The sequence below is a fragment of the Haliotis rufescens genome, unplaced genomic scaffold, assembly GCF_023055435.1.
Source record: "Haliotis rufescens isolate VD_foot unplaced genomic scaffold, xgHalRufe1.0.p SCAF_1, whole genome shotgun sequence".
Classification (NCBI taxonomy): domain Eukaryota; kingdom Metazoa; phylum Mollusca; class Gastropoda; order Lepetellida; family Haliotidae; genus Haliotis; species Haliotis rufescens.
The window spans coordinates 54,547,451-54,568,596 of NW_025963779.1; the positions used below are offsets into that span (position 1 = coordinate 54,547,451).

General features: G+C 42.3%; 1 protein-coding gene across 2 annotated transcripts; it reads right to left on the reverse strand.

Annotated features, from left to right (window-relative positions):
• Positions 1-3,394: 3,394 nt before the first annotated feature.
• LOC124131556 (snurportin-1-like) lies at positions 3,395-20,772 on the reverse strand. Of its 2 annotated transcripts, XM_046494880.2 has the most exons (10): positions 20,457-20,772; positions 19,275-19,438; positions 15,333-15,425; positions 12,601-12,766; positions 11,436-11,540; positions 10,067-10,169; positions 7,481-7,578; positions 6,875-6,952; positions 6,609-6,686; positions 3,395-4,941 (listed from the first exon to the last, which is right to left on the reverse strand). In XM_046494880.2, exons 2-10 carry the CDS (start codon positions 19,433-19,435, stop codon positions 4,234-4,236), a joined length of 1,590 nt encoding a protein of 529 aa, XP_046350836.1. In that variant the 5' UTR covers positions 19,436-19,438; positions 20,457-20,772; the 3' UTR covers positions 3,395-4,233. The 2 variants fall into 2 exon arrangements, with proteins under 2 accessions (XP_046350836.1, XP_046350837.1); XM_046494881.2 differs by lacking the exon at positions 15,333-15,425.
• Positions 20,773-21,146: the final 374 nt, after the last annotated feature.

Below are 21,146 nucleotides of genomic sequence, written 5' to 3' on the forward strand. Positions count from 1 at the left end.
CCCCCATCCCCCCCCCATCCCCCCCCATCAGAGATGTCCAATTTGTAGCACTGTCAGGCTTCGGTCTACGAACTACTGTTGTGGAATGGTAGTGTACGTCAACAGTTGGTAAATGAATTGATAATATTTTGTTTATATATATACCCAGTGACCAGTTGTTTGAACATAGCATTGTCAGTCTACCTCAGGATACTTTATTACAAATATTTGGCATTGTTTTCGAATCACTTTGAGATCTGTAAGATCTGTTATGACATACATACATGTATAAGCAAATATGCAGCAAATGGCCGAGACAAAAAAAACTATGCTATATTCATCAGTTCTTTATGATCATGTTCATTGTGAATGTAGTTTACTGTATACCCATCACACCACCTTGATTTATTATGTTTATATTCTTCCGGATATTTTACATCTTTGACACTATTCAATACAATAACGTCAACGGAATATCTAAGACTGCTGTATTTGGTTTGAGAAAGCGATGTGGGTTTACACTTATGCAAATATAACTTATCAATAAGTATATTTAATTCACCTGACCGACAGTCAAGTGCTATTGTGGTGGCCTGTTCATAAACATCTTCTCTTCAGAAACCACTAGACCAATGATGCTGAATCTTCACATGCTTGTTACAGCTGTTCAAGAGGTTTTCTGTTAGGAATCTGTTTTCCAATATTGCATCATAAAACTGTATGTTCCATTTCTTGCCAAATTTGAAATTTGGGCCTTGATAAGACATTTACACTTTGACCATAGTCTGCTTTCTCTCAAAATGCTCTGTCACCAACATCGCCGTTACAGAGCTTACTGTTATAACTTGTAAACACTAAAGAGAATACTCTTTACCAGTAGATCCGATTGTTAGTGCAGATAGCTCTGGACACCATGCTATCAGTTCCAGGCAGTGTTCGTGGAGAATATAGCAAAACAAACAACATGTTGTGAACAAAAATTTAATGCAATGACATAAGAAACATAACCTTGTCTGTGTTTCACTGCCCTAAGACGCACACATAGCAGAAGACATAAATATCGGTCTTAATCTGCATACAAAAATAAATTTGACAACATTTTGAAGAAAATCGCCCATTCAGATCCACACATTCAAACTGTTCTCCACAATCTTTCCAATGTCATCTTGAATCCAAAAGGGTGCTGATTGGATCTAAGGATGAGTTCAGACCAGACACCAATACGCTCAACTGTTCCTTTCATGTTCATATTACCATCACTTGGAAGAACTGAAGATTCAAGGCGCTGTGCAATCTACTTACTGAAACTAGCTTACCCTGGTATCTCATGTCTTCCCGAGGCAAGGGATGGAAATCTGGACTCGATCGTAGCGCCACCAGTGGCTATTACGAGTTATGGCCCTTCTTTGTCCCTCCTATTGACCAATCAGATTCCACCTCTTGTATCACTTGCAGTGCTTCAAACAACATGGAGGCGCCCAGTCAAGATCTATATTGTGATAAAATGGGTCTTCATCAAAGTGCATCAAATCAGGTGAGCACCTTGACCAGAAACATGAAACGATTTGGAAAATATCTGTTGTCTTCGAGTTTGCGGTACACCAGCTTTGCAAATTTGTGCAAACAATCGAAATCTGCACTGAAGTTTAGGAACCAGATGTCAATTTCATCATGCGATTTTGCATAGACTTGTTAGTCCTGCCAAAATGTAACTCCATAATTCCAGCAAGGGTGGAAACTGGGCTTTTATAATCAGTTAACTCCCTTGCTTCTGGAAGATGGGCATCACAACTCTAGACCAGTGGGAGTGGAATTTGTAGTTTGATGCCTCTGGACTGGTATTTCCATTTCATCACAATGAGTAAGTTAGTATGGTTTGATGCAGCTTTCAGCAGTATTCTAGTAATATCACGTCTGGGGACACCAGAAATGGGCTTTACACATTGTATCCATGTGGGGAATCAAACCTGGGGTTTCACCACTAGGCTACCCTCTTGCTCCATCTCGTCAGTTACATATGAGAAGAACAATCACGCACTGAGTGACACCACCATGAAAAGTGTTTCAGTTATATAACTGCATAGGAGGAAAGTCCAAAGTCATGCAGGTCACTGATTTTCACTTTGATAAAACCCATGAAGATGAATACAGTGCAAGGATCATTATCAGGATGATTCTGAAATTCAAACCCATGTGGATTCCGGCAGGTAAGGGAAGTAACTCTGTCCAGCAAACTACAACATCTTGGGCCACTGGACCTAACCATGTCGTCCAAAATAAGACTGAGTTCTACTTGGTGAGTGTAGACGTATATTTCTTGAAAATCCATTGTTCTTAGGAACTTTGTTCTTTCTGGAGCACAACTATCACATTTTTAAACAAAATATTTCAATATCGCTGAAAAGAACTGACATGGTTTCCACAGAGACAAGGCTTTGGCACAACCCTAAATGTCATGTGACAATTATAATGCTATTCACTTGAAGACCTGTTTAGATTGTACTTCACTGAAGAAGAATGTCTCGCATCTTAAACCATTATGACAAAAACATGAAAACTATCTTGTTCCAATGATTTCAAAAACAAAACTAGTACCCTTTAATAGCATACTGCATGCAAGCTTGACACATGAACATGTTGTCCAACAAGGAAACAATTCTTTAAAAACTTTCCAAATAACTGCTTCTTTCATTTAAAGAATTAAAAGATTTTCTTGTTCATTCATTCAAAACTAAACATAAAACTGTTCTTTCACATTATTTACTGCAAGAAAGAATTGTAACTGCAGTTCAAGCTAGCGGTGTTTCAACAAATGAACAAACATCTCAGTTGACCAATTAGGATTTCGAAGCACAAAATTAATTTTACTTTACAAGTAACAGCACAAAGAAGTTCATCCAAATAAAATCGAGACGATCAGTATCCATGCTCTAACATGTTTAATGGGGTGATCTTTAACCTCTTTGAGTATTACACTTTAAAGTGATGACCATCAAATGGCCGAGGGAGATTGGGTTCAGCAAGGAATATCACAGCATGTCAGTTTTATCTCCGAGGAAGGACAGTCTCCAGACTCGGGCATTCAAACCCTGATGTTTCAGTTGTCTTAAACTCTTGACAAGACCAGCATCATTTGATGTCATCAGATGTGTAGACAAGATAGAGCAGAAATCAACATACATAAATACAATGTAATTATACATTTGTGATAACATCAGCTTAAGTAAACCATATAAAATGTAACGCAATTACTAACTGCACTTCCAGTGAATGACATGTGAAGATCCGGGTTAGAATAGCTCTTCAGCAACCATGCTTGCCGTAAAAGGTGACTATTCTTGTCATAGGAGGCGACTAAAGGGGATCGGGTGGTCAGACTCGCTGATGCATGTCATCGTATCCCAATTGCGTAGATTGATGCTCATGTCAATCACTGGATTGTCTGATCCAGACTCGATTATTTACAGACCGCCGTCATATAGCTGGAATGTTGCTGAGTGCGGCTTTAAACAACAAACAAACAAAAACAATTCAGATTTCAGACTGCATGGTTACGTAAATAAATAGTAGCCCAACTTAAACATTTCAGTTAATTGAGTCACTTGATGAAACTGTGGCTTGAGACGTCGTATGCATTCAAGCAGAAAACTTTTTTATATTAATGTTCAAACCATTGTTCGTATAATTATGTATCATGGCACAAAGTATCACAATGTACTGTGAAGGTATGGTGCCTCATTCCACTCCCAGCAGAAAATGAAGTAAACATAACAAAAGAGTAACCACTTTCACAGTCACTGCTAAATTTCAAATGAGCAATACCTTAAAACATGTTGTAACACCTTAACAAAATAAAATTGTCTCCTGAAGTCCAGGCAGCATAAGAAATAACTGCCTGCCTGCCTGCCTGCCCAGTGGAATATGTGGAAGTTCTAACTTCGAACTAACAATTAAACAATAGTCAGCATAGATTTACACAGTAAAAAAAAGAGGTTTTATATCATTCCTAGCTCACATATGAAGTTTGAAGGTCGGCAATCTTTGCTGTGGGATAGTATAAATGAATGGCTCCTGGCCTCAGTTACGTTAAAGCAAACATACAGCAATCTTTTCAGACACTCCGCATCCATTCCAACCCACCAGGGGTAGACACTTCAGTCCAGCTAGTCCACAGTTCATTTCAGACTAGTAATGTTTGTAACACAAGTTGATTCTTGAAGAAACCGGTGCCATACTCCCTGGTTTCTCCCCTGCTCACTGATCATCCCCCACATCCATTCTGCTGTTGCGACCCCGATTTTTCAACTTCTTTGATTTTGTCTTTTTCCCCGGAGTGTCCTGCTCGGCAGGCTGACCACTGTCAGCAGACATCTCCATCCCCTGAGAGGATGTCTCAGCAGAGGTGTTAGTATTGTCCTCAACTACTGCCTCCTCCAGAGGCGTGGTCTCCGTGACCGGAACACTTAATGGTAATGTCTCCAGACTGGACCCCACAAATGGAATTGTTGAAGCTGTTCCAAAGTCAAAAGCTTTAGGCATCTGGATTATACCTCTCTGCGTCTGGGGTGTCTTGTCATCGGGACTCACACTCCCGAAGTTGAGGCTGGTGTCTGCTGCATTATCGTCCTCAACCGTTTCGCTTGCATCCATGCTGCTGACGTTCCTTGAACTGCCTCGCCCCTTACCGCAACCTCTTCCACGACCTCGGCCTCGTCCGCGACCTCTTCCTCGCTGAGCAGACTGAGGACGGGGTTTGTCGGGTGGTGAGCCGTACGTCTGGTTTTTGACATTGTCTAGATGTTTGGCGTAGTTGGTGTAGGATGGAGGAGCTTTTGCCACCTCCTTGTAGGGGACAGCGATGTTCAGAACATCAGGCACCATGTATGTCTTCAGCCAGACGACTAATGGGGTGGATCCAAATGTGTAGTGGGTGCGCTTGTGGTAGAACAACAGGCCATCAATCTGTCAAACAAGTACAAAAGGAATTAGGTTCATATTTCAAGCAAGTCAGCTGAAAGTTGGAAAGATGTTCAGGATACTTGGAGAATAACCAGGAGGAAACATTCATTCATGAGGTTCTTAATGTCATCAATTTGTGTCATGATGTTGTTTGCTGTTTCACTCATGAACACTCCGCGATATTGACGCTATAAGACAGTGGTTTGTGAACAATCAAGTCGGACCAGACAACCAGTTGTACGATCAACCAAGCCACCGAGCCAGACCACTTTATCCATCTAGTCGACTCGTACAACCTGTAATGTCATGTGATGACATGAACAATAGATGACATTGTAATGTCATGTGATGACATGAACAATAGACGACTTTGTAATGTCATGTGATGACATGAACAATAGACGACTTTGTAATGTCATGTAATGACATGAACAATAGATGACATTGTAATGTCATGTGATGACATGAACGATAGACGACTTTGTAATGTCATGTGATGACATGAACAATAGATCACATTGTAATGTCATGTGATGACATGAACAATAGACGACTTTGTAATGTCATGTGATGACATGAACAATAGACGACTTTGTAATGTCATGTGATGACATGAACAATAGATGACAGTGTAATGTCATGTGATGACATGAACAATAGACGACTTTGTAATGTCATGTGATGACATGAACAATAGACGACTTTGTAATGTCATGTGATGACATGAACAATAGATGACATTGTAATGTCATGTGATGACATGAACAATAGATGACAGTGTAATGTCATGTGATGACATGAACAATAGATGACATTGTAATGTCATGTGATGACATGAACAATAGACAACTTTGTAATGTCATGTGATGACATGAACAATAGACGACTTTGTGATGACATGAACAATAGATGACATTGTAATGTCATGTGATGACATGAACAATAGATGACATGAACAATAGACAACTTTGTAATGTCATGTGATGACATGAACAATAGATGACATTGTAATGTCATGTGATGACATGAACAATAGAAGACTTTGTAATGTCATGTGATGACATGAACAATAGACGACTTTGTAATGTCATGTGATGGCATGAACAATAGATGACAGTGTAATGTCATGTGATGACATGAACAATAGACGACTTTGTAATGTCATGTGATGACATGAACAATAAATGACATTGTAATGTCATGTGATGACGAACAATTGAAGATGTTGAATAATACTGTTTTCCATAATGATGCAATGAGACCATTCAGAATTAAGAAAAGCTAAAGTGCAGATGTGCAAATACAGGGATGAGAATGTCTTTTTTAAAAACAATACTGAAAGTGCGACAAGTGTCTGGGAGACTATATCATTAATGTGTATATTGTAATGGCATGCATCACAAAAATACTTCCAAATACATGGGCAGTGTTCTAACAAAAATAATGACTGCAATTTAAAATGCAGTCTTGCAATCAAACAATGTATGGCGCCATCTCCTTCAAAACATATTAGGTTCCTTTTGAAAAACATCAATTTGAATACAATATGAACTGGGTATTAATTATGTCTTGTCAGTGCATCCAACAATAATATCCACTTGTTCTCAATCATGAATACAATCAACATGGTATTTATTAGGACATCCTCAATGTAAGGAACAATGGCTTACGTCAAAGTTGGCACAAGAGATGGCGTTCGAGATGGTGGCCGCTGTACAGGGGAAGCTTGGCAGAGGGATGAACCGGTACTGAAACATAACATTGAGGTGTACTTTCTCTTCTTGTGGGTGGAATAACCAAACAGCCCCCTAGGAGGACAGAAATTACTTCGGCTGAACAATGTGTACTGGAATCTCAACCTCATGCACATGCATATTTGGTTTGTAACAGGTGCAACAAAATGACATTTATTTATTACAAACATTTATCAACTCACTGGATTTGCTTTCCTGACCACAGACACCAGCTCTGTCTCTTGAAGCTTGTCATGCATCCAGTAGAAGCGGAACTCAGTCTGTCAACAATGAACACATTACACCACACAGATAAGACAGTACAAATACAATGCAATCTGTCTTAAAAGAAATGGACTAATTTGGATGAAAAAAATATGCTCCAGTATAGGTAGCAGTCCACATTAAGCTAACACAGTGAGTGAGTGAGTGAGTGAGTGAGTGAGTGAGTGAGTGAGTGAGTGAGTGAGTGAGTGAGAGTGGTTTTATGCTGCTTTTAGTAATATTCCAGCAATATCACCCCGGGTAACACCAGAGAATCCATGTGGAGAATCAAACTTGGGCCTTCTGCGTGATAAGCAACCCATATCATGCCCCTAACAAGAGTGAGTGAGAGTTTGTTTAATGCCGTTTTTAGCAATATTGCGGCAATATCATGGCTTAGGACACCAAAAATGGGCTTAACACATTGTATCCATGTGGGTAACTGAACATGTGCCTTGGGCGTGACAAGCAAACGCCAAAACTGGGCCACCCATACCTGCCCCTAACACAGACAATAGGGGCATGTGTGTATGCTAGGGAAGTACCTCACTGTCGTAGATTGGCATGTTCTTCCAGTACATCATGTCCAGTACGTAGTAGGTCTTGTTCGCCTCACAGTACAGGCAGTCAAGGATCGTGCTCTCTGAAACAGTCATTTAGGTAAAATGTTATCATAAACAAACATATGCTATCTGTATAAGTAACCAAGATGTATTACAGGTAAGAACATCTACTGAGGACTTTTTCTGCAACTGACTCTCGGAGGAACCAGAGAGAGTAAGTGAATGTTGTTTAATCCCAGTACTCAGTGATATTCCAACCATATCATGGTGGCCTGTAGATATATTGTATATTGTAGCAGGGACCAGTTGTCCCATGATCCCCAAGGGGAGACCATCTACAGTAGCAGGGACCAGTTGTCCCATGATCCCCATGGGGAGACCATCTACAGTAGCAGGGACCCATTGTCTCATGATCCCCATGGGGAGACCATCTACAGTAGCAGGGACCCATTGTCCCATGATCCCCAAGGGGAGACCATCTACAGTAGCAGGGACCAGTTGTCCCATGATCCCCATGGGGAGACCATCTACAGTAGCAGGGACCCATTGTCCCATGATCCCCAAGGGGAGACCATCTACAGTAGCAGGGACCAGTTGTCCCATGATCCCCAAGGGGAGACCATCTACAGTAGCAGGGACCAGTTGTCCCATGATCCCCATGGGGAGACCATCTACAGTAGCAGGGACCCATTGTCCCATGATCCCCAAGGGGAGACCATCTACAGTAGCAGGGACCAGTTGTCCCATGATCCCCAAGGGGAGACCATCTACAGTAGCAGGGACCAGTTGTCCCATGATCCCCAAGGGGAGACCATCTACAGTAGCAGGGACCAGTTGTCCCATGATCCCCAAGGGGAGACCATCTACAGTAGCAGGGACCAGTTGTCCCATGATCCCCAAGGGGAGACCATCTACAGTAGCAGGAACCAGTTGTCCCATGATCCCCAAGGGAGGACCATCTACAGTAGCAGGGACCCATTGTCCCATGATCCCCAAGGGGAGACCATCTACAGTAGCAGGGACCAGTTGTCCCATGATCCCCAAGGGGAGACCATCTACAGTAGCAGGGACCCGTTGTCCCATGATCCCCAAGGGGAGACCATCTACAGTAGCAGGGACCAGTTGTCCCATGATCCCCATGGGGAGACCATCTACAGTAGCAGGGACCAGTTGTCCCATGATCCCCATGGGGAGACCATCTACAGTAGCAGGGACCCATTGTCCCATGATCCCCAAGGGGAGACCATCTACAGTAGCAGGGACCAGTTGTCCCATGATCCCCAAGGGGAGACCATCTACAGTAGCAGGGACCAGTTGTCCCATGATCCCCAAGGGGAGACCATCTACAGTAGCAGGGACCCATTGTCCCATGATCCCCAAGGGGAGACCATCTACAGTAGCAGGAACCAGTTGTCCCATGATTCCCAAGGGGAGACCATCTACAGTAGCAGGGACCAGTTGTCCCATGATTCCCAAGGGGAGACCATCTACAGTAGCAGGGACCAGTTGTCCCATGATCTCCAAGGGGAGACCATCTACAGTAGCAGGGACCAGTTGTCCCATGATCCCCATGGGGAGACCATCTACAGTAGCAGGGACCCATTGTCCCATGATCCCCAAGGGGAGACCATCTACAGTAGCAGGGACCAGTTGTCCCATGATCCCCATGGGGAGACCATCTACAGTAGCAGGGACCCATTGTCCAATGATCCCCAAGGGAGGACCATCTACAGTAGCAGGGACCAGTTGTCCCATGATCCCCAAGGGGAGACCATCTACAGTAGCAGGGACCCATTGTCCCATGATCCCCATGGGGAGACCATCTACAGTAGCAGGGACCAGTTGTCCCATGATCCCCAAGGGGAGACCATCTACAGTAGCAGGGACCCATTGTCCCATGATCCCCATGGGGAGACCATCTATAGTAGCAGGGACCAGTTGTCCCATGATCCCCAAGGGGAGACCATCTACAGTAGCAGGGACCCATTGTCCCATGATCCCCAAGGGGAGACCATCTACAGTAGCAGGGACCAGTTGTCCCATGATCCCCATGGGGAGACCATCTACAGTAGCAGGGACCAGTTGTCCCATGATCCCCATGGGGAGACCATCTACAGTAGCAGGGACCCATTGTCCCATGATCCCCAAGGGGAGACCATCTACAGTAGCAGGGACCAAATGTCCCATGATCCCCAAGGGGAGACCATCTACAGTAGCAGGGACCCATTGTCCCATGATCCCCATGGGGAGACCATCTACAGTAGCAGGGACCAATTGTCCCATGATCCCCAAGGGGAGACCATCTACAGTAGCAGGGACCCATTGTCCCATGATCCAAGGGGAGACCATCTACAGTAGCAGGGACCAGTTGTCCCATGATCCCCAAGGGGAGACCATCTACAGTAGCAGGGACCCATTGTCCCATGATCCCCAAGGGGAGACCATCTACAGTAGCAGGGACCAGTTGTCCCATGATCCCCAAGGGGAGACCATCTACAGTAGCAGGGACCAGTTGTCCCATGATTCCCTATGGAATATCTACCGGTATGTTATTTGACATTAACTTACCTCCAAATATGCCCCTTGCCCCCTGACCTCTGTTGCCCCCTGGGAGAAAAGAGGGAAAATTCATGCACTTGAAGCCACCCTTGGAGTACGCAATGGTCTGTCCCTGCAGGAGTTAACAGAAACAGTAGGTAACTTTTAAAAACATGTACACCAAGTTTGTTTGAACTGCATGCAATGGATACCGACCATACCCAGAGAATGACTTTAAGGTGGCACAACCTGTCTGAGATATATTTACAGAGGAACCCCACTTATCCAGACAATTGGATTAACAGCCAATCGGTCATTCCAAACATCATCCTCATCCACTAGGATCTAATGCTACCTGTCCCTCTGATGGCAGCTGTCATGTGATGACTATAAAACAAACATCGTCATGCACAATCTCATGTAAATCAGATCTTAGTTCTCGCTACCGCTAAACAAAGATCTGAGAACATCCCATTACGGGTCATGTCAGACCGACCTTGCGCGAACTTTGACCGACCAATGGAATGACCAATCAGAAGGCAGCTTTCTCGTGCTTTACAGCACAAATTTCAAATTGGCGACTACGCTTCGAAACATATTTTGACAAATTCTTGATTACAAATTTGAAACCTGAACAAAAAACATTCTGGAATGGCTAATAGATGGTCTAGATTGTAAGGATTCAGTCGTTAAACCCGTAACTATCGTTCGGAATACCCCATGTTAAAGTTTCATTGCATCATTAAAAATCACATTCAGACTGTCACTTTCATAATCTGGTAAGCGACGCACTGATTGGTCGGATGAAAGGTCGTTCTGACGTGACCCCTAATGGGATGTCTTCAGATCTTTGTTAAGCGGTAGCGAGAACTAAGGTCTGATTTTAATGAGTGAGAGTATGGTTTTACGCCGCTTTTAGCAATATTCCAGCAATATCACAGCGGGGGACACCAGATATGGGCTTCACACATTGTACCCATGTCGGAAATCGAACCCAGGTCTTCGGCGTGACGAGCGAACGCTTTAACCCCAAGGCTATCCGACTGCCCCCAATATTTAAGGTAGGGTTTTCATGACAGTTTTGGTCTGGACAAACAGGGTTCCACTTTAATGAATTCAAGTTAATGTGTGTTTGTTTGTTTGTTGTTTTACGCCGCACTCAGCAATACTCCAGCTATATGATGGCAGTCTGTAAATAATCGAGTCTGGACCAGACAATCCAGTGATTGGCATCATGAACATCGGTCCAGTTAATGTGTGTGGAATTTTATGTTGTTTTACTTTCAGTAATATTCTGGCAACATAATGTCAAGGAACACCAAAGATGGCACCATGGAATCAACCCAGGCTGGACATGTTAGCCACTAGGCTACCTCTATCAACCCTTATATGGACAAACCTTGGCAGCTATAACCAATCTCCTCTTTCCAGTGGGGCACACAACCAGCAGCCATTCCTTCTCCAAGTTCTGTGGCACTTCCACCAGCCACTCGGAGTACATCAGCTACACAGAAAACGTCATTCTACAAATAGGGCTGGGGCGGGTCCAATTTTACTATCCGGATACCCGCTATATGTCTCAAGAGTTAGGTACAAAACATCTGAATGGGAATTGTTTTACGGCAGCTCTGGAAAAAACAATTTAGATACACATATAAAACAATCTGATCATGCATACACTGAAGTTGATGGACGCTTTATCGTTACTCATACATATAAAAGTCTGAATGAATGATTGCATAGTGCATAGATTGCATAGAAATGTGATCATTAGCTATTTGAAGTGTAACCATGGAGTTTTATTGTTAATTCATCAACAAGTATATCACGCGCCTAACCACAGGTCCGGGTAGTCCTGTGGGTACCCAGGTCCTACTCAGGACCCACCTGAACCGGGACCCGAGTACCCGAGTTACCCAATCAAATAACATCTCCTTCAATGAAACAATTATCTGTACCTTCACCATGGTCCTAAGTGTGTATGGATATTTTCACTTAGACAGCCATTTCCAGCTTCCTGCTTTACCATTATATATAACAAAATAAAATAAAAGAGAAAGCTTTGTCACCTGCTACAATACAATAACTATTTTGTTATGCCCATAATTCAGCAATAACTGGTGACGAGGGAACTAAACACCTCACTCATTGGCTGTTTGTCTCTAAGAGTGAGTGAGTGAATATGATTTTAATATCATGATGATCCCTTTGGTCTTAAAGAAATGATGAAGTCATGCATTAAGTTCTGTGTGGTGCAATGGCGCGATGTGGCACGGCGTGCGTGTTTGTGTTGTTTAATGCCGCTGCATTCAGCAGAATATTCCACCTACATGGCCAGAAAATCCACTGACTGATACAATGAGCAACAATCCACATCAATGACCACCCAATCCACTGAGGTGCCTTTACACCCAGCAAAAGTTGCTAGGGACCAATTCTAACCCTTAGTTCCCAAATTTGCTACTAGTAATGGGGTACTGGGGTCATATTTTACGAAGGGGTCCCCCATGTATGAAGACTCCAGCACAAGCAGGAGTATGGAAGAGCACATTTCCCAATCTCACCTGGTCCTTGTAGTGGCGTCCGGGTTTGCGGAGTGACGTCTGCACCTCCATGTCCTCCTCCTGCTCCACAGTGGCCTCCTCCTCCTCGGCCTTCTGGTCATCTTGGGCCTTGTCCCACACTCCCTCTGTCAGGTTCCGGGCATGATTAGAAAAGTCAAACCTTCGGCTGAAATTAGATGAACCAATCAAATATGGAAGCCTAACTGTAGCGTGAGTTATGCGAGGAAGTGATTGTTCTGAACACCAGTCAACAAAATGTCAGCCATTTAGTCTGGACCAGACAACCATTGACTGAAAGCACAAGAAACAATCTAAGCAGTCAGGGCACCATGACACACAATCAGCCAAGTCACCAAGTCTGAGCGACTTTAGTTGGCTCTTCAGACAAGCATGGTATACTGGGGATCTACTCATCCCCGGAATCTTTACAGTGCTAGTTATGTGGAGTCATAGATTACAGATAAAATATAATGTGTGATACCGGTCATTATTTATGTCTTCAATTGACTGTAGAATAGGACATATATACATGTGTCCCATATTTCCAAGCTTCAAGCTCTGCGTGCTCATAATGTAAAGAGGAGCATCTGATAATTATAACTGCAACCATACTTGCAGATAAATGCAAAAACATGCATTGCAGAAACAAAACAAGTGAAAAAGTGCTGGAAGGGTTTAATGCTGTAATTGGCCACACAGACAATTTGTGGAGATACCACATTCGACACAGCAAACTGATCCATGTCATAACCGACCCATCCCATGGCAGACAGCCAGCTAGCTATGATTAATGTCATGGCAGACAGACAGCTATGATCCATGTCATGGCACACAGACAGAAAGCTATGATCCATGTCATGACAGACAGACAGACAGCTTTGATCCATGTCATGGCAGCCAGCCAGCTATAATCCATGTCATGGCACACAGCTATGATCCATGACAGACAGATATCTATGATCCATGACAGACAGCCAGCTATGATCCATGTCATGGCAGCCAGCCAGCTATGATCCATGTCATGGCACACAGCTATGATCCATGACAGACAGATATCTATGATCCATGACAGACAGCCAGCTATGATCCATGTCATGGCACCAGCTATGATCCTAGACAGACGGACAATGATGATCCATGTTATGGCAGCCATGATCTCCTTAGTGGCAGACAGACAGCTATGACCTCTGCCGTGGCAGACAGACAGACAGCTATGACCTCTGCCGTGGCAGACAGACAGCTATGACCTCTGCCTTGGCAGACAGACAGACAGTTATGACCTCTGCCGTGGCAGACAGACAGCTATGACCTCTGCCTTGGCAGACAGACAGACAGCTATGACCTCTGCCATGGCAGACAGACAGACAGCTATGACCTCTGCTGTGGCAGACAGACAGCTATGACCTCTGCCGTGGCAGACAGACAGACAGCTATGACCTCTGCCGTGGCAGACAGACAGACAGCTATGACCTCGCCGAGGCAGACAGACAACGATGATCCATGTTATGGCAGACAGGCAGACAGCCATGATCTCCTTAGTGGCAGACAGCCAGCTATGATCTGGATGTCCACACTCTGTGACCTGGAAGCTACACAGTAGCTACAGACATATACTCAAGTTGGTTTGTGTTTGAAGCTGCATGCCACAATCAGTGACACACCAGCTGTATCACAGCAGCAGATTAAATAATCAGGACCAGACGAAGCAGTGGTTGACAGCATGATCAACATCCCACACTGTGAGATGACACACAACCAGCAAAGTCACAAAGCCTGGCCACGCTATCCCAATGTCAGTTGTCCTAACAACGAGCATGAAGTTCTGATGACCCCTCCTACCCTGAGGTCCCAAAGGGGTACGCATGCTGTAAGTGTACGTGAACAAACTGGTCCAAATCATGCTCGTGAAGGTGTTAATGTGTCAAAACACAAAAGCATCTACAACACTGTAAAAGTTATTAAAGCCACACACCCAGTCAACGCACAATGTTTGCCGATTCATTCTCTACTTCGGAGTCCTTGACATGAAGAATAGTGACCTAATCACTTATGCTTCAAGCATCAAAATTAGAAACACAGCAAGGATGTCTCATTTTACAAAAGGGCATGTACCTTTAAAACAAGCAAGTATAAATACCGTAATCAATGTAATCAGCGATGGGGATTTAAGTCAGAGGCCAAAAGATGCCTGTCGGGACCAGCTTAGGATGAGGGTGCTCATAGCCCATCCCAGACCCATCCTCCATTATCCAGTGTTATACTTATATATGCCATTACATTATTGTAAATACCCTGGACCCACCCTCCATTAAATTCATTATGTGCCCGATTCATAGAGCTCAATGCTAAAAATAACCATCCAATCCAAATGCTCTCCTGAGTGAAAGTAATTCTGTCCTCAAAGATATGTGTGATGGAGCTGGAGACATCACTTCAAAGACATGTTAGCAAATGGATCCCGGTTATTTGCAGAATATACACTGCTCAAAAGAAGTTAAAGAACACCGGATTCTTTCATATTACTATAGTTAATCTGTCATAACTTCTTTTGAGTAGTGTATAACAGAATGAAGACAAAACACCTAGGATAATCAAGGATGTTCCAGATCGGTAAACAACTGTGTTCGTTGCGATGTCCCTGATGGTTTACAAGGGGCAGGGTGTTATTTACATGGAGTACGGTATGATCACAGACACAAAGCAAGTGGCAAGTCCCTGGATCCAGAGCTCACCCAGTACGTCTCTGGGAACGTGAAACTCTTGAACCGGGAGAGCGCTTCTTTTCTGCTGGGACACACTTTGGACAATCAGTTGTCTCCCTTGTTCTACAAAACACCGCAAACACTCATAAAGCATGGCCAGGAAATGGAGCTCCGCCAGATGTCTAGTTTCCGCTTAATCAGACAGGATGGAAGACCAACAGCTTTAATGTGAAGAACAATGTACATATCCATTTAGTTGACAAAAATACACTTAAATTTAATTCCAAATCTTTGGTCAAAATGAAAAGGAAATGACTTTTGAATTTTTTACAAGACCTCACAAGACCTCTTGCAATGGCTGCAGACTTTACAAAAAAAATGCAGACTATTTAGAAAACTGATAAAGGTTTACAATGGTGAATGTGACATGGAGGTTGTAAGATTCACCATCAATGCTTCACAGAGTTGGATACACTATGTTCCTCCATCTACCGTGAATACATACGGCTGCTATGCAGTGTAGTAGTGACACATAACTTGTCAGTAAGCTCATAACAAAGGCCCATAACTCAGGGCAGTCAAATGAGCCCAACTCTGTGCAACTTTGTAAACTTTGTGTAACCCCTATTACTTCCCAACACTAAGCAAAGCAAAACAAAGCAAGATGCCACAAGGCTACGGCGCACAATGTTGTGTGAGAAACATTGATGGTAGTGAGAATCTAAGGTGAGAGCTTATTGGTCTGAGCACTAGCTGGTTCCCTCTCAATGTTGTGTGAGAAACATTGATGGTAGTGAGAATCTAAGGTGAGAGCTTATTGGTCTGAGCACTAGCTGGTTCCATCTCAATGTTGTGTGAGAAACATTGATGGTAGTGAGAATTTAAGGTGAGAGCTTATTGGTCTGAGCACTAGCTGGTTCCATCTCAATGGCACCAGGCCTGGGCTTGATGTGTTGGTTCAAACTGATGACCCAATTTCATTAAGATCAGATGTTAGTGCTTGCTACCGCTAAACAATCTGAGGACATCCCATTGTAGGTCAAGTCAGAACAACCTTTCACAAACTTTGACCAACCAATGAAATGACTAACAAGAAGTCAACATTAGCCATTTGGAAACCAGCTTTCTGGAGCTTTCGGCACAGGTTTCAAACTGGCGACTTCCATTCCATACATTGCATTGAAAAATATCGATTCAGAATTTGAAAACTGCAACAAAAGAATATTCGAGGATGTCTAATAGATGGTCGAGATTGTATGGCAGTACTTCCGTTTCAAATGCTTATCCCACTGAAGCGAGAGATAGCTATGATTTTGACCGAATCAGCCCGTAACTGTTGTTTGGAATACCCTGTGCTAAGCTTTTTGAGGATGCATGATTCGGAAACACATTACGACTGTCACTTTCTGCATCTGGTAAGCGACGCTCTGACTGGTCGGATGAAAGGTTGATCTGACGTGACCCCAGATGGGATGTCCTCAGACCTTTGTTTAGCAAAGGAGAGCACTTAGATCTGATGATAATGAGATTGAAACTAACGAGTCCGCAACCACAACAAAGGTGGGTGCATGTATTCACAGTGATTGAGGAACATAGTGTATACAAATTCGTGACGGATTGTGTTTGACTAAAGATAATATTTCTACACCATTGAATGCCATGGCAAGTTAATTAGCAAGTGAATGAGTGAGGCCTTAATGAGTCAGTGAGTGAGTTGGGTTTAACACCGTTTTTAACAGTATTACAGTTATATCGCGGCGTGTTAGCTTAATGTGGGAGGAAAGCCCAAAGTGATGCAGGTCTCGGACGTTTACCACTTTGGTGAAACCCATGTATGGTGCTGACAAACCTAGAAACATAATCAGGGCGAACCGGGATTCGAACCCACAATCATAGGGACGCAGCTCTGCACAGTGAATCGCGGCACTTTAGATGACAGGGCCACCTGTGCCCCCTGAATGATTGAGTGAGATGGGTTCATTTGTGAAGAGCAGCACTAAATCCATGTTCACTCACTTCCCTTGGGAGTTGCTCCATTATTTTGTACACATCGGCAATTAACTGGTTGTCTGTTCTTATTCCTTCAGCAATATCTTCCCATTTCCTGGCCCATGCCATAGGTGGGTTACTTGTCTCGGGAAGGACATGAGCCATCACTACTACCGGTATTATCATAAGTTTATACTAGCTACAAAAAAACAATGTCATACAGCTAACTATAGGCTGATAAATATGTAAATAATCATGTTGAGATCGATCATCCAATGTCAATTATGTCACAGTCCATTGGATGTTTTTGTGGGAACTAGTACTGCCTGCATCCTTCAACTTGAAATGGCATGGTTGGAATTTCAGGAAACTAGGCTTTGATATAGGTTAGTGGACATCTTGCCTCGGGTTGATATACTGCCTCATACAAGTACATTGTGTCTAATCTGACCCATCGAAAAATATTATTGGGAGTACCTTGGATGAGAATTGTGTCAAATACGCAGGTTTTCAAGGTCATGTGTCCATTAAATGTAGAGATAATTTCCAGCAAACTCTCCCAATCTTGTCACAGAGACAAAGCGTCAAAGAGAGACAAAAGATGTGCCACTGACTGGTAAGTGAGTCTTCCTTCATCTCTTTGCAATCATTTGTTGTTTGCCACATTCAAAACATGGGAGCATCACAAAAATAACTTCAACAGAAGAATGCAAACACAGAGTGAGTGAGGGCTGGATCCGGTGCAGACAAACCAATGGTAAAAGCGGGAGTCAAACAACTGGGTCTTGACAAAATGGATACATTCAGTTGCCCATATGAAGTTAAGCTGTATCAGATTGAAAACTGGATCAAGTGCAGACAATCCAACAGGGAAAGAGGAAGTCAATGAGTATATCTGTTGTCATGGTTACATACGGTCTTTCAACAGAATGGAAACATTCAGTTGTTCACATGCACCCAAACCACATCATGTTCTGAAATTATGACTACTTCAAGGCCATGGGATAAGGTACAGAAACATTCTTAAAGAATATCAATGAACCATGAAATAACAAATGCTTAGAGAAGTTTTGATGGCATATATTCAGGCTTTTGCCGGACGCATAAACATAATGGATGCAAAAAGTAAGCACTGTCCGATGCTAAATTACCCCTGCTTGAATCAGAACTAATTCACTCGAAACTAAACATCATATTGAACTGACATTACGATTCTAAAGAGAAATACAATCAAGTTCCATTTCTGTTTTCTTCCCTCAATCCTGGAGTTTGGGTTTAAATTAAAGAAGTAAATCACCTGGGACTCTAAAAGATATTCTTGAGTCCCCTAGACTCCATACCCAAATATGTTCTTAATACCAGTGTTCTGTTTGTAGAAACATCATGACACGTGTCAAGAACATTCGACTATTTGCTTTAGTTAAATCCATCTAAACATTTTCAATCTCAGTTTTACAACCATCATCCTGAAAGGAACTATATCACTGTGTTTATGAAATACAGTAAAATTCCAGAAAAAGTTAACTGTTGCCAAGTGTGGAATGTCCACATTACTCCTTTCAAACACAGGTGATGTGAAGGAACATTACGATGTCATCAGGGTTATTTTACTTTCAAAAACAAGCACGACATTGTCATATGATGAGTTCACAACATGATAGAAATGTCACTCAGCAAAAATTGTATACAGCATTAAAAATCTAAGAAATTTGTTTGTGAAAGGGCTTGTGCCTGAGAAATAATATAACTTGTATATGATAAAGAAAAGAAACAAAGCATTTTTCTAATGTACCATACACACATTATGCTGAAGATCAGTGACCAAAGTGCAAAAAGTACCCAAGATAATAAAAACATAATAAGACCAAAGTCACACACTTCTTACCTCCTATCAACATCAACAGACACCAAAGGCGGGAAAGTATCTCAAACCAATTTAGCATTAAAATAAATAAATTGGGAAAACTATCAATAATAATATACTTTTTTTGAATATCTAAAATCCTCCTCCTGCGTGCCTCCTGTCTCTCAGAGGGGCTGAGTTTGAGTTTATACTGGGAGAAGCGCGGGTGTTCTGCTGCCGTCGTGTTCAGCTCCTTGCTCACACTGAAACTGGTGGCAAGTGCTGCAGTCAGTTCCTCCATCTTCTGAAACAAAAAAAAACATAAAATATTATATTAATTATTTTGCTAACCAGGAGACAAAATGATCTTACAAATATATATTTTGTGAAATATGATTTGTGAACAGTTGAAATTATTAACATGGAGTCATGTTAAATCTCTATCCTGTGGTTGTATTGAATGAGATGCTGCGAGAATGGAATGAGATGCAGACCACATACTTGCTGACGATAAGACATCATTTTGTTGTGTTTTTCTAGGTCTGTCAAGAGTACTTGGATAACTGTTTCTGGTATTTGTTATCCCAGTTAATATTTTATCCCAGTTAATATTATTAATAATCATTTATGTTTATAATATCTATCAAAACTAACATTGTCAGAAATCCTATTTATTCACTGTATAATAGTTACAAACAGAATGCACAGTTTGTATGTTGGTCAATGACATGATATCAATAAATCCATGCGAAACAGGGATTAATGCAGTGAATGTCAGTATGATATTATTGTGAAGCGAATTGTTGAGTTTGGACAGTTTGTGCTGGATATCAATACCAAAATTTGTAGATCTAGATTCTATTTGTTGTGCTTTAGACTACGTAAATTTATTGAATTTTTTCCATTAAATCCTTCCGTTTTAAAATGAAATATATGTAAATTCGTGCACAATGGTGATGTGGAGACGCTTATTAAAATCGTAAATTATACATTGTGTTCAGTGTTGTTTTCTTCTCGTCACTGTAGGGTTCTACCTACCCAAAACATACGGGATACTAAATACATGTATGTATATAATATATGAACATTAAAACAGGCAATGGAAACGTGTTGATGTTTTCGTTTCTAATCGACAGAAAATGTTATTGCCGTTTTGGTCAAATTTGCTGCTCGTAATTGCTGTTTTCGGCCAATTCGGTGAATCGCGTCAGGTGCACGAAATCCGGACTACTAACTCAACCACGTGATATGACAAGCTGATAGTAATTGACAATTGACGCTCTTTCTTCCGGTGATAAGTCAGAAGCATATTCGCAACTTACCTTACTAAGATAACAGACTAAAATGAAAATATCCGACGTCTAAATGAATGACTGTTTCATCAGTGTTCTGCGTTACAACTACGTCTTTCCAGCAAAAGCCGAGTCCATGTTTATGAGAGCGCCGGATAATATATTCTGAGCTCATTTCATTGGCTAACAAAACAATATTCTTTCATGAATAATTGTTTTCGTTTTTAAATGACGTCGACTCATTATACTTGTTATCGGAATTATATGTAACGCTGTATGAACTCGTTACGAGTGATTCAGTTTTACCAGAGACCATGATCTCTGGTTTGACTGATCTCATCCCGAGTATGAGTAGTTTGCCAGACTGGGCGACTGTCTACGCCCAGCGTTAAAAGCGCAAATATTTCCGTTCAAACTCAATCTCATTAAAATCAGATCTTAAAGTACTTTAGTTCTCGCTACCGCTAAACAGCAGCGAAAACTAAAATCTGATTTTATTGAGATTTGTTCATACTATGACATGTGATCCCGGTTAGAAAAGGTCTTCAGCAACCCATGCTTGCCGTAAAAGGCGACTATGCTTGTCGTAAGAGGCGACTAACGGAATCGGGTGGCCAGGCTCCCTGACTTGGTTGATGCATATGTCATCGTATCCCAATTGCGTGGATCGATGCTCATGATGTGAATCGATGGGTTGTCTGGTCCAGACTCGATTATTTA

Coding starts and splice junctions, on each gene's coding strand:
- LOC124131556 (XM_046494880.2), bottom strand. CDS start 19,435: ATGGAGGAACTGACTGCAGCACTTGCCACCAGTTTCAGTGTGAGCAAG. Junction 7,579..10,066: donor GGCAAGGGGCATATTTGGAG/GTAAGTTAATGT, acceptor TGACTGTTTCAG/AGAGCACGATCCTTGACTGC. Junction 6,687..6,874: donor TGGTCAGGAAAGCAAATCCA/GTGAGTTGATAA, acceptor GTTATGTTTCAG/TACCGGTTCATCCCTCTGCC.